This window comes from Salmo salar, chromosome ssa26 (genome assembly GCF_905237065.1).
Source record: "Salmo salar chromosome ssa26, Ssal_v3.1, whole genome shotgun sequence".
Lineage (NCBI taxonomy): Eukaryota > Metazoa > Chordata > Actinopteri > Salmoniformes > Salmonidae > Salmo > Salmo salar.
In genome coordinates, this window is record NC_059467.1 from 33,675,637 (window position 1) to 33,688,687 (window position 13,051).

The 13,051-nt window shown below is 42.3% G+C and overlaps 1 protein-coding gene across 1 annotated transcript; it reads right to left on the reverse strand.

Annotated features, from left to right (window-relative positions):
• Window positions 1–467: 467 nt before the first annotated feature.
• LOC106587170 (aromatase) lies at window positions 468–12,643 on the reverse strand. Its single transcript, XM_014175249.1, has 11 exons — window positions 12,442–12,643; window positions 11,261–11,320; window positions 11,075–11,165; window positions 10,608–10,762; window positions 10,156–10,335; window positions 9,757–9,871; window positions 7,365–7,476; window positions 6,845–7,007; window positions 6,192–6,433; window positions 5,854–6,079; window positions 468–502 (listed from the first exon to the last, which is right to left on the reverse strand). Exons 1-11 carry the CDS (start codon window positions 12,641–12,643, stop codon window positions 468–470), a joined length of 1,581 nt encoding a protein of 526 aa, XP_014030724.1.
• Window positions 12,644–13,051: the final 408 nt, after the last annotated feature.

The following is a 13,051-nucleotide window of genomic DNA, read 5'->3' on the forward strand; positions in this document are numbered from 1 at the left end:
GAGCTCCCGCTGCTGTTAACCTGCTGTTAATATTTAATAGAGTTAAACCATGAAACATTCATTACATCATAGTGTAGTAGGACTTCAGCCAGAGACCACAGCCTCTCACCTAGCTGGCATGACACAGAGTTATTTACATCTCTATGGACAGGATGGAGGCAGGGAAGAGAGGAGGAGAGGGAGAGACAGAGAAAGAAAGGGGGAGGGGGCTCTGGAGTAGTGAAAAGTAGTACACATATGAACAGAATTACATAAACACAGCAGACACACACTCCCTCGTCCCTTCTCAGATCAATGTTGTCCTGATGATGATTCACAATATACAGAGAGCTAATTCTACCTGCTGAGCTGTTTCTACCAACTGTTATTTTCAACTCCTTTCAGGACTCATTGATTGTCATAGAAACTCATTTCTGCATGCCACGTGTTCTTCTAATCACTAACGTTTGAGCATCATATTGAAGGTATCAGTCTGGAGTAGTAGGGGCTGTCCAGCGTGGTGAGAGATGATTTCATAACTCAATTTCAACCTTCATCTGTTTGGCTGTTTGTAGAAACATATCAGAGTATTTACCCTGAAAGGAAACAGAGGTACACTATTCCTTAGAGATCTCAACGCTGTGTGTGTGTGTGATGATGTGTACCAGAAGTCAGTAGAAGGACAACCAGTATGTACAATCCTATGTACATACTATGTACATCCAGTATGTACAATCATCAGACTGAAGAATGAACTGCATGTGTGGTTTTTAGATGGTCTTAGTCCCCCCCCTGGTGGTTATTGGTAGGTATCACAGATTGAAATGGACAAACGCATTCTACATTTATTTTAAAGCAATGTTCTGCCCTCACAATATGTAACATATGTAACAATATGTAACTGCTACACAGCTTGACAGACAGGAGACAGCTAACAGTTACAGTAAAGAAGACCAGGAAGCAGGAGTTCAGTTTAGGTTTCTTTAGTGAATGATATGTAGTAAAACTGCAAACAGAAAGTAGACAATATTGTATCACGTTGTTCTGCATGCATTCACATCACACAAACACAAAGGCATGTACATAATGAATACAGAAATCAATAGCATGACTCCATGCATTCCAAACCCCCATTAGGGCCTTGTCATGTGTTGCTGTATCCTCCCTGGACATGCATCATAATGTTGTCATGGTAGCCTATATAACTCCAGGGCAGCCAGACAGAATGGTGGTGGACATGATGTACTAGAAGCACCTTGGAGCAGAGCTCAAACCAAAGGACATACAACTGCACCGGAACAACCCAATGTATCACCAACACAGTTAGCCAGCCCAGCAGGAAGGCATGTTGGATTCAGGCAGCCATATGGGATTATCAATTAACCAAAGATTAGGGTGTCAAACGAAATTCCTGGAGAGACCTGTCTGCTGGTTTTTATTACTTCCTTTCAATTAATGTCCAATGAAGACCTAGACAACCAGTTGAGGGGAGTTCCTAACCAATCAATGAAGACCTAGACAACCAGTTGAGGGGAGTTCCTAACTAATCAATGAAGACCTAGACAACCAACTGAGGGGAGTTCCTAACTAATCAATGAAGACCTAGACAACCAGTTGAGGGGAGTTCCTAACTAATCAATGAAGACCTAGACAACCAGTTGAGGGGAGTTCCTGACGAATCAATGAAGACCTAGACAACCAGTTGAGGGGAGTTCCTAACTAATCAATGAAGACCTAGACAACCAGTTGAGGGGAGTTCCTAACCAATCAATGAAGACCTAGACAACCAGTTGAGGGGAGTTCCTAACAAATCAATGAAGACCTAGACAACCAGTTGAGGGGAGTTCCTAACTAATCAATGAAGACCTAGACAACCAACTGAGGGGAGTTCCTAACCAATCAATGAAGACCTAGACAACCAGTTGAGGGGAGTTCCTAACCAATCAATGAAGACCTAGACAACCAGTTGAGGGGAGTTCCTAACTAATCAATGAAGACCTAGACAACCAACTGAGGGGAGTTCCTAACCAATCAATGAAGACCTAGACAACCAACTGAGGGGAGTTCCTAACCAATCAATGAAGACCTATGAGTTAAACAATTTATTCCGTGATGCCCCAAATCCTTATGAGTTAAACAATTTATTCCGTGATGCCCCAAATCCTTATGAGTTAATTGTTACATGACTCATTTTATTTTATTTACCTGTTTAAAAATAAACGCAAGACAAAATAAAAGACAAGTGTTTATGTAGTTTACTTAAAGAACATTTTAACGACATTAATAATCAGTGCAGATCATCAGTGAAGAAGAGAACAGTAACGTTATGAGAAAAGCCTCTACATGTTGCTAGTGCTGTACAGTCAGAAAGAGAGACATAGAAAGACCAGGGACACACTGGGAAAATAAAAGCTACTTCATTCAACCATTTTCTTTTCAACCATAGTTAATCCCTCAATGGAATGGATGCACAGACTGGATGATAAAATGTTGTACTCAGTAAGTGAAGCTGTCCAACGTTGCATGAATTACAAATACATCTCCCCACAATATAATGTTAGTACAGAGAGTATAGGCAACATATCTGGATCAGTCATATAAAGGACAGTACATACATAGACTATATGACAAATCAATGTCCCCTGAATATCCTCCAACTAAAGAGAAGACTTCAACCTGCATCCCAGAGTCTTATGAAGCAGACAGAGAGCACTCAGCACATCATAATATGGCTTGTTTCTATTCACACGTTGATCAAACAGGATTAGCAGACAGATGTGGTGCAGACACCAGCCACTAGAGGGAGGTACAGCACTGGTGTGTGATTATAGAACTACATCAACTAGGCCACAACATCACACACTGAACTTCCTCAGGAAACACCTAACTGAAACAGTCATCATTTCTAACTTGCAATAAATCTTCCAACCAATACAAATTACTTTATTACGAGCTTGTAACTGTCTTATACATCTCAATAATATATATAAAACATCTCTAAATGAAATAATCAAATTACAATTACACAAGAGGTGAAAGATATGATGAACAAAGAGCTAAATACAAATGTATTTGTTAAATAGTATGATGCAACAATCTATCTAAACTTGTCTGCTCTTTGTGTGACTGACCACCTCACTACTCAAGTGTTCTTATGATGCCTGGAAATCTATTTCAGCTCCTATATCAGAAGGCCTTTATCTGTTCCATAAGTTTCAAACATCGGGTAGATCTTCTCTCCCTCAGTGAAGACTAAGTCAGCGTACGTGTAGATGTGATCCCTGGACTCAGCGTTGTAGAAGGAGACCCACTTCTCATCCACAGACCATCCCTCTGCAGACGTCGCTGGTCTTCTCCAGGTCAGACTGACTGAGTTTCTGCCTGCTGACTGGACTACTGGACACCCAGGCCCAGACCCTGTCCCAATCTCTGTCATAGTGATGTCACTGAACTCACTCTCTCCTGCCCTGTCCTGTCCTCTGCTCTGTGTTTGATCTGGTACTGTGTATCTCTCTCCAGACCTGATATCACACAGACTTCTCCACTAACTCTGGTCTCCATGTTTCTCCACTTCTCCTCATAAGGAAAGAACAGGTCAGTTCTGACAGGTCTGTACTCCACTCTGAACCTGTCAGTGTGTCCAGTCTTTGACGGGGGTAAGATCAGAGTCACACTGCTCTGCTGTGTGTCCGTTACCTGAACAGTGTCAGGCTTTGACACAGGCTCACAGTAAGAGTTCACTAACCTGCCTCCCGGGTAGAGACGGATGGAGGCTCCAGGAGCGGAATCATCTGGAATGGAGTTTCTTGTTGGTGTTTTTAAACTCCAGAAAAGCTCTGCTTCTAGTCTTTGTGACTCTCTCATTGTTCTCATCAGACTTGAACCAAGTCTGAGTGTGCTGGTAGGGGTGGTCAGGCCTGGTCTGTGTGTCTGTCTGTAGGGAGACAACATACTGCTCCAGCACAGTGGCAAAGACTTTCTTCTGTTAGTCGATCATGACTCATACTTCTGGGAGGATGACCTCCTCCACAACCTCTCAGCAGAGACGACAACCAACTTTGCAAGGCTCAGTTTGCCCGCTATGGCCAGCCAGATAATGGACCCCAATTCTTCTGCTTTGAGTTCCGGACATTTGCTGCTGAATGGGAATTTGAGCCTGTCACCTCATCGCCACGACACCTAAAAGCTCATGGAAAGGTAGAGTCGGAAGTCAAAATCGTGAAGAACCTCTGCAGAAAAGCTGTGAGAGGTGAAGGATGCCTGGAAAGCAGTCCTGTAGTGGAGCAATACCCCAACGGAAGGCATAAATAGTAGCCAGGCCCAGCACCTCATGGCACAGCGCTTAAAAGCAGCTCTACCAGTAGCCAACATTCTCCTGGAGCCCTGTGTGGTGACAGACGTGCTGGAGAAGCTTCATCACAGAAGACAGGTGTCCAAGTTCATCGATGACAAATCAGCAAAGGACTTACCTGAGCTCATGGTGGGTGAAGCGGTGCAGATGAAGCCATTACCAGGGGACCGGACGGGCCTCTGGAGACTCGGATCCTGTGTGCAGAAAGTTGCACACAGGGTCATGCTGACTGCAGGAATATCCAACAGAGCTGTTTAATGTTCATTTCTCTATTATAAGCCGCCCCCAATGACGTTTGAGAGAATTTGGCAGTATATCCAACTGGTCTCATAACCACAGACCACGTGTAACCACTCCAATGCAGGACCTTCTTCACCTGCAGGATCATCTTAGACCAGCCACACAGATAGATGATGAAACTGAGGAGTATTTCTGTCTGTAATAAAGCACTTTGTGGGGAAAAACTCATTCTGATTGGCTGGGCCTGGCTTCTCAGTGGGTGGGCCTGGCTCCCAAGTGGGTGGGCATATGCCCTCCCAGACCCACCCATGTCTGTGCCCCTGCCTAATGAATTAGGGCCTAATGAATTCATTTCAATTGGCTGATTTCCTCATATGAACTGTAACTCAGTAAAATCTTTGACATTTTTGCATGTTGCATTTATATTTTTGTTGGTTAGGGCTACCTACAGTATGTTTTATATAATACGTGGAAATCTAACTCACCAAATCACTCATATTAAAGAAGCAAAAATGTTCAGGACAAATATGTAAAACTCCTCCACCTGTTGTTCTGTTCTCACTGAGACAGTAAGATGGAGGGCATACTCCTATACAGGAGACAAGGGGTGAAATTAGCATGCCTAAAGGTTGGTAATGATGAACAATAAAACAAGGCTGTAAATATCTCATGAGCTTAGTTCAACAGTCTAACATCATAACCTAAATTGTAGCTTCATTGTATAAACTGTATAGCTTCAACATATGTTTTAAATATCATGTTGATCTCATGGACAGTCAGTTATAACATCCATAGCTCCAAGGACATCTAATGAATAAACTGAACAGATTGAATATAACAATATATACAATTTATTTTCACTTTAGGGTCGTTTAGTTTTAAAAGTGTGAATGTACAGTTCAGATTCTATAATTACAATGGTGTGTGAATCAACAAGCTTTTCTTATTACAGATATCATTGGTTATAAAGACATGTCCTCCTGGAACATAACTTATTATCATAGAAAACGTCACAAAATAACTTGTAGTACAAAATAACAAACATACAAATATGCATAAAATACTAACATATTACATATATGGGAAGTAAGTATTAATTTAAGATTAGCCCTAAAATGCAATCTTTGTCCCAAATACCACCCTATTTCCTACATAGTGCACTACTTTTGAACAGAGCCCTGTGAGCCCTGGTGAAAAGTATTGCACTACATAGGGAATAGGTTGTCATTTGGGACGCAATACCAGTGTCTGAGCCCTGCTCTAAAACTGCTTCCTGGCTTGGTGTCGTGGGAGGAACTTCATGGTGTGAGGCTCCCCCTTCTCCTCCACGGGCTGCTGTGATAGGTTGTTGGTCTGTGGGAGGCGATCTAGGGTCAGGCCCTCATGAGGACACACAGAGTACCGTGACAACAGCGTAACCAGGATGGATTTCATCATCACCATGGCAATGTGCTTGCCAACGCAGGATCGAGGACCGGACCCGAAAGGCTGGAAGAAACGATTAGGTATCTGAGAGTGCAAGAGACAGAGAGAGTGACAGAGAGAAATAAATAAATAAATATCTTTACACCTCAGGGTGCAGATGAATTTCTCCCTGTGATAGTCTTGATTATTCTCTTACATTTTTCTCAAAGTTGTCCAGACTGAACTCATTGGGCTTGAGGAAGAACTCTGATCTGTGCATGCGGCCCATGTTCAGAATGATGTTTGTCCCCTTCGGCACCCGGTAGCCACTGATGACATCATCAGACAGTGCCCGGCGCATGGTAAAGTCCACCACGGGATGGAACCTTAAGGACTCATTGATGAAGCTCTCTAGGACCCTTAGGTTCTGCAGGTCAGAGTTGTGGAGCTCCCTTTCACCTACATTGAGAGAGGAGGGAGATGGTCTTCAAACTGCCACATATTCAATATAGCTACATGAACCCCTAAATTATCAAATGAGAGGGTTTAGTTCAATTGGAAAGTACTGTAGTTGTCTGGGTTTGATGGGTCCTGACCTATAGCTAGTAAAAAGAGTAAAGCTGCAGCAGGAGGTTCCTCACCTATAACAGTGTCTATCTCTTCTAGAAGCTGTAGCTCTATGTTAACAGATTGTGAAGGTTTGACCTATTATACATTTGAGTCATTTAGCAGACACTCTTATCCAGAACGACTTACAGGAGCAATTAGGATTAAGTACCTTGCTCAAAGACACAAAGACAGAATTTAACAGTGTTTATCTCTTCTAAAAGCTGTTGCTCTATGTTAACAGATTGTGAAGTGGGGACTCACCTATAGCAGTGTCTATCTCTTCTAGGAGCTGTAGTTCTACGTCAGGGTTCTGTTTGAGCAGCAGCAGCATGAAGAACAGACTGATAGACAGAGTGTCTGGAGCTGCTATCACCATCTCCAATACACACTGCCTCACATTCTCAGCTGACAGCTCCCCATGGCTCTGAAACACACAAGCTATGTTATTGTTATACATGCTTTAACATAAGAAAGTGGAAACAACCGGCAGAATAGAACATTATATTGTGCAGAGGACATGGGCTGGGGTCAGGGCCAGTGTTAGGATCAATTCAATTTCAATTCAGTCAATTCAGGAAGTAAACTGAAATTCTAAAGTTACATAAATGTATATTGACTTAAATGAAATGGAATTGACCCCACCCCTGGTTAAGCCTGGATTTGGGACTTGCCTAATGCCTAGATCTTTGTCTCAGTGGACTAAGGCAGTCTTTAAGTTGTGCAGACGACCTGTGCTTGGGTTAGTGTTGGGGATAGGGTAACGGCAAGGTCAGCGACTGACCTGTGCAAAGATGAGGTCTGCAGTGAAGTTGATGTGGTCCAGTTTGTCAGCTTCCTGTAGACCTCTTCTCTTCTGGTCGACCAGACTCTCTATAGCATCCTGCAGCTCCTGACTACAACACAGCAACAGAGTTATACATTAACAATAATACTTCAACTTTAATGTATTGCTGCATATATTTAAATAAACATTATGTGGTAGAATTGTATATGTATATTGTGTATTTGTCATGTGTGAAATGTGCTGTTAAGTGTTCATTGTTGTAACGAAGATGCTGGGAGTCGAGAAGCAGGTGCAGATGGTGAGTTTAATAAAACAATGAAAATGGAACAATACAAAACAGGAGTAGGGTCTTGACATGAAACGCATAATCAATACTGCCTGGGGGATAAACCTAAGGGAGTGACAGATATAAGGGAGGAATCAGTGAAGTGATGGAGTCCAGGTCTCATAATGAGGCGACGTCGAGCGCCGGAGGCGGGCAGAGGGAGTAGACGTGACAATTATCTGAATGCCACAAGTGAAGGTCCTTCTAAGAAAAATAAAGTTATTCTATTCTAGGTCACACTTTATTTGTATAGTCTGGATAGTCCAGATACAGTTAAAGTCAGAAGTTTACATACACTTAGGCTGGAGTCATTAAAACTCGTTTTTCAACCATTCCACAAATTTCTTGTTAACAAATTATAGTTTTGGCAAGTCGGTCAGGACATCTACTTTGTGCATGACACAAATCATTTTTCCAACAATTGTTTACAGACAGATTATTTCACTTAGAATTCACTGTATCACAATTCCAGTGGGTCAGAAGTTTACATACATTAAGTTGACTGTGCCTTTAAACAGCTTGGAAAATTCCAGAAAATTATGTCATGGCTTTAGAAGCTTCTGATAGGCTAATTGACATCATTTGAGTCAATTGGAGGTGTACCTGTGGATGTATTTCAAGGCCTACCTTCAAACTCAGTTCCTCTTTGCTTGACATCATGGGAAAATGAAAAGAAATCAGCCAAGACCTAAGAAAAAAAATTGTAGACCTCCACAAGTCTGTTTCATCCTTGGGAGCAATTTCCAAACACCTGAAGGTACCACGTTCATCTGTACAAACAATAGTATGCAAGTATAAACACCATGGGACCACGCAGCTGTCATACCGCTCAGGAAGGAGCGGTTCTGTCTCCTAGAGATGAACGTACTTTGGTGCGAAAAGTGCAAATCAATCCCAGAACAACAGCAAAGGCCCTTGTGAAGATGCTGGAGGAAACAGGAACAAAAGTATCTATATCCACAGTAAAACGAGTCCTATATCGACATAACCTGAAAGGCCGCTCAGCAAGGAAGAAGCCACTGCTCCAAAACCGCCATAAAAAAGCCAGACTACGGTTTGCAAATGAACATGGGGACAAAGATTGTACTTTTTGGAGAAATGACCTCTGGTCTGATGAAACAAAAATAGAACTGTTTGACCATAATGACCATCGTTATGTTTGGAGGAAAAAGGGGGAGGCTTGCAAGCTGAAGAACACCAACCCAACCGTGAAGCATGGGGGTGGCAGCATTATGTTGTGGGGTGCTTTGCTGCAGGAGGGACTGCTGCACTTCACAAAATAGATGGCATCGTGAGGGAGGAAAATTATGTGGATATATTGAAGCAACATCTCAAGACATCAGTCAGGAAGTTAAAGCTTGGTTGCAAATGGGTCATACAAATGGACAATGACCCCAAGCGTACTTCCAAAGTTGTGGCAAAATGGCTTAAGGACAACCAAGGTATTGGAGTGGCCATAACAAAGCCCTGACCTCAATCCTATAGAAAATGTGTGGGCAGAACTGAAAAAGCGTGTGGGAGCAAGGAGGCCTACAAACCTGACTCAGTTACACCAGCTCTGTCAGGAGGAATGGGCCAAAATTCACCCAACTTATTGTGGGAAGCTTGTGGAAGGTTACCCGGAACGTTTGACCCAAGTTAAACAATTTAAAGGCAATGCTACCAAATACTAATTGAGTACTATTAATACTAATGTAAACTTCTGACCCACTGGGAATGTGATGAAAGAAATAAAAGCTGAAATAAATAATTATCTCCACTATTATTCTGACATTTCACATTCTTACGGTTAGGGTTAGGTTCAGAAAAAGGCTTAGATTAGGGTTAGGGTTAAGTTTAGGGTTAGGATAAGGTACCAAAAAAGGTTCTTCAAAGGTTTCTCGTATGGGGACAGCCTTCAGAACCCTTTTCGGTTCTAGATCACACCTTTTTTCTAAGTGTAGAGCATCTACAGATGGACTATCCAAGTGTTACCCTATTCTACATATAATCCTTAAAGTGTTAATATTAGATGTTCTGGATGCCTTGGTAATGATGCTAACTGTTTATAACTGGGTGACTTACGCTGCTCTCCTGTGTTTCTGCTGGATCCAGTCCAACTTGAAGTAGATATCTGGTTTGATCAGCACTGTCTGCCACGTGTCAAAGTACTTCTGAATCTTCTGCAGCAGCTCCTTCTCTAATAATATCAAATAAAATGTTATAAAGTAGAATAACTTCCCACTAGAAAAGGAAAGTAATGTTGAGTGCTTACATAAATGATGTTCAGATATACTGTTCAGGGTCTTGTGGTTCTATGGCTGTGAGTTACCAACTAGAGATTGAAAAACCTGATGACCTGAAGTGAAAATAAAGTTCCCTAAATGTATTTATGATTGTATATTATATGCTTATCAAATACAAATGTATTAAATTATATTGGGTAAAGTATTATTGAGTATAAAAGGATGTGGTGTGGCTCACCGTTGAGAGGCACCCCTAGGAACAGTCTGTTAGAGATGTCCACTACTGTACACCGTAGTAGACTCAGGACATCCACCTGTCCACCCATCAGTCCGTCCAGCCCCTGGAGAGCGTCCAGGTGTGTCTGGGTGGACGAGACACACACGTCTACGGCCCTCTGCAGCCCAGGCCCTGTCAGAGCTGGAACACACAGTGGAGATACGACTGTTTATTACAACATATTGGACGATATCCTGTGAAGATATTGTCAATAACAGACTGGACAATGGACACCTTTGTTTTTTCTAACTTCTCTATTAGTTTGTGTATATGAGAATAGTAATTAAATACAGCAACCTTCTAATGGTTTACCATTTAATATCTAGAATCAGTTATTATGATCAATTAAGTAGTGGTATTGTAATGCCATGCTTATCTTTTTCAATTGATTAAGTCATTGTCTAATTGGTCACCTTTAGCGAAGTAGGTGCGGGTCTTCTTCCATAGAGCCATGTTGCTGTTGAAGATGATGCCTCTCTCATCCATGCCAATACAGCTCAGACCCTGTTTACTGCCGAACCGAGAGGTGTAACGCCCCTGTCTCAGAACATGATGCACTGCAGAGGAACTGTACAGAGAGGGTGGGTACACTGGTATTCACTCTCCGAAGTCTACAAGTCTATGTAAATAAGTCTAAATGTGTATTATAACATATGTCATCTAGGCTACAAGTAATCTACAGGTGCTTTTGTGAAATGAAATTCAATCTCAATTAAGATATTTCAATTGATTATTGATTGATTGACTGACTGACTGTCTGCCTGACTGCTACTGACATCCTGACTGACTGACTGACTGCCTGACTGCCTGGTACTGACTGCCTGACTGACTGCCTGATTGACTGCCTGACTGACTGAGTGCCTGAGTGCCTGCTACTGACCTGCTGAGTATGAGTGTCTCCTCTCCGTTGATCCAGACCCTGACGATGTCTCCATATTTACTGTTGTAATAGTTACTGGCTGTGCCAATACCTGTACATAGAACATGTATTTAATACATTATTCCGATATACTATTTGTTATTGAAGAAGATTATAATTTTTTGTATTTCATGTTGTAGTAGTTACCTGTCCATATAAACCTGAGGTATGAGAGGAGAGGACCCACACCCAGACAGAAAAATGGACCTGTCATAGCCAACACAGAGAGAGAGAGAGAGAGAGAGAGAGAGAGAGAGAGAGAGAGAGAGAGAGAGGAGAACAAGAGAGAAAGAGAGAGAGAGAGAGAGAGAGGGAGAGTGGTCACATAAAATAACTTAACATAGCAAGGCATAGCATAACATAACATAGAATAGCATAGCATAACACTACATAGAATAGCATAGCATAACACTACATAGAATAGCATAGCATAACACTACATAGCGTTACATATCAATACAATACATACGTTCACATAACATAGCATAACATCATGAATATGATATGTTCGTTTTTAAAGGAGACAGCTGATGAAAGCAGCCAATACAACAGACACAACATAGTAATGCAGTAGTACATAGTATAGACATCAGCCAATACAACAGACACAACATAGTAATGCAGTAGTACATAGTATAGACAGCAGCCAATACAACAGACACAACATAGTAATGCAGTAGTACATAGTATAGACAGCAGCCAATAGTCTGTGGTCAGACTAGGGACAGGACTCAATCTGCAGCGCGTTGTACAGCGCTGTCCACAATGCACCTTTCAAAGGCAATGTTCCTGCATTCACAAAGAATCACACAGGCAGCTAAACACAACACAGATCTCATCCTGTAATGTACACAGAACACATAGAACAGCAAAGTTGGTGGATAAATGAAGATGTCCCACTCAGGCTGTTTACTATTGAATGCTTTTTTCACAGTTCCGGGCTCTCCCGTAGGCACCAATGCATTAGCAGCTGAGTCTGCTCATTGACTGTATATGAACCAGAAAAAAATGAGGGAGTGGGATGTCTCACTTCCTCTTCCGTCTCTGAGCATAGATGAAGATATCATATGGATTAAGATAAGATCCCTGTATAGACTTGGACCAACAGTCCTGCTCTGGATGCAACATGTTCAATTAGAAGAATCACTTTAGCCCAAAATAAGATAATGAACTGTAGCTGGAAAAATCACTGTTGTAATTCACCTTGTTGTTATTATATAAGAATGATCACTAGCAGACAGAGTATTGTAACTGACCTGGGACAGAGTTGTTGTTACTGTATTGTAACTGACCTGGGACAGAGTTGTTGTTACTGTATTGTGACTGACCTGGGACAGAGTTGTTGTCGGTGTGACGCCAGGCAGCCAGCAGCAGACAGAGGAGCAGGAGGAGGGACCCCGTTGCCAGGGTGACACCCTCTGACCTGGTGGCTGTGGCGTTCCGTGACTCGGACACCAACAGGTCGGCTATGACGGTGTCCAAGCACACCGCCGCCATCACACGTCCACACACAGGCGACAACAGATCCATCACACACACATGGTAGACACACTGACGCAATGAAACACACACACACACACACTCCACGACCAGCTGCTGAACTGACAAAACACTGTTGCTTCTGAGGTGATGAAAATGGTCAATCTCTCAAACAGACGGACGCGATACACACACACTCTTAAACTGAAGCAACAACCCAGACTGCCTGCTACCGGCTTCTCCTGATGGTCTGAGTTCTTGATCAACTCTCACTGGTTCTCTTATAGGCAGCCGTGCCTGGTTACACGCCAGGTCAGGGTAAAACAAAAGTCAAAACAAAAAGGGAGATTTTAAACAATTTCTGTGTAACCTTGTATCTTGGATCCCCGCCATCTCATAAGGACCTTGAGTAGGTAGATGGTGGTCGGGTTTCATAGCATGAACACATGTTGTGAGAGG

Coding starts and splice junctions, on each gene's coding strand:
- LOC106587170 (XM_014175249.1), bottom strand. CDS start 12,643: ATGGATCTGTTGTCGCCTGTGTGTGGACGTGTGATGGCGGCGGTGTGC. Junction 11,166..11,260: donor CCTCAGGTTTATATGGACAG/GTAACTACTACA, acceptor TTCTATGTACAG/GTATTGGCACAGCCAGTAAC. Junction 10,763..11,074: donor GAGACACTCATACTCAGCAG/GTCAGTAGCAGG, acceptor CTCTCTGTACAG/TTCCTCTGCAGTGCATCATG.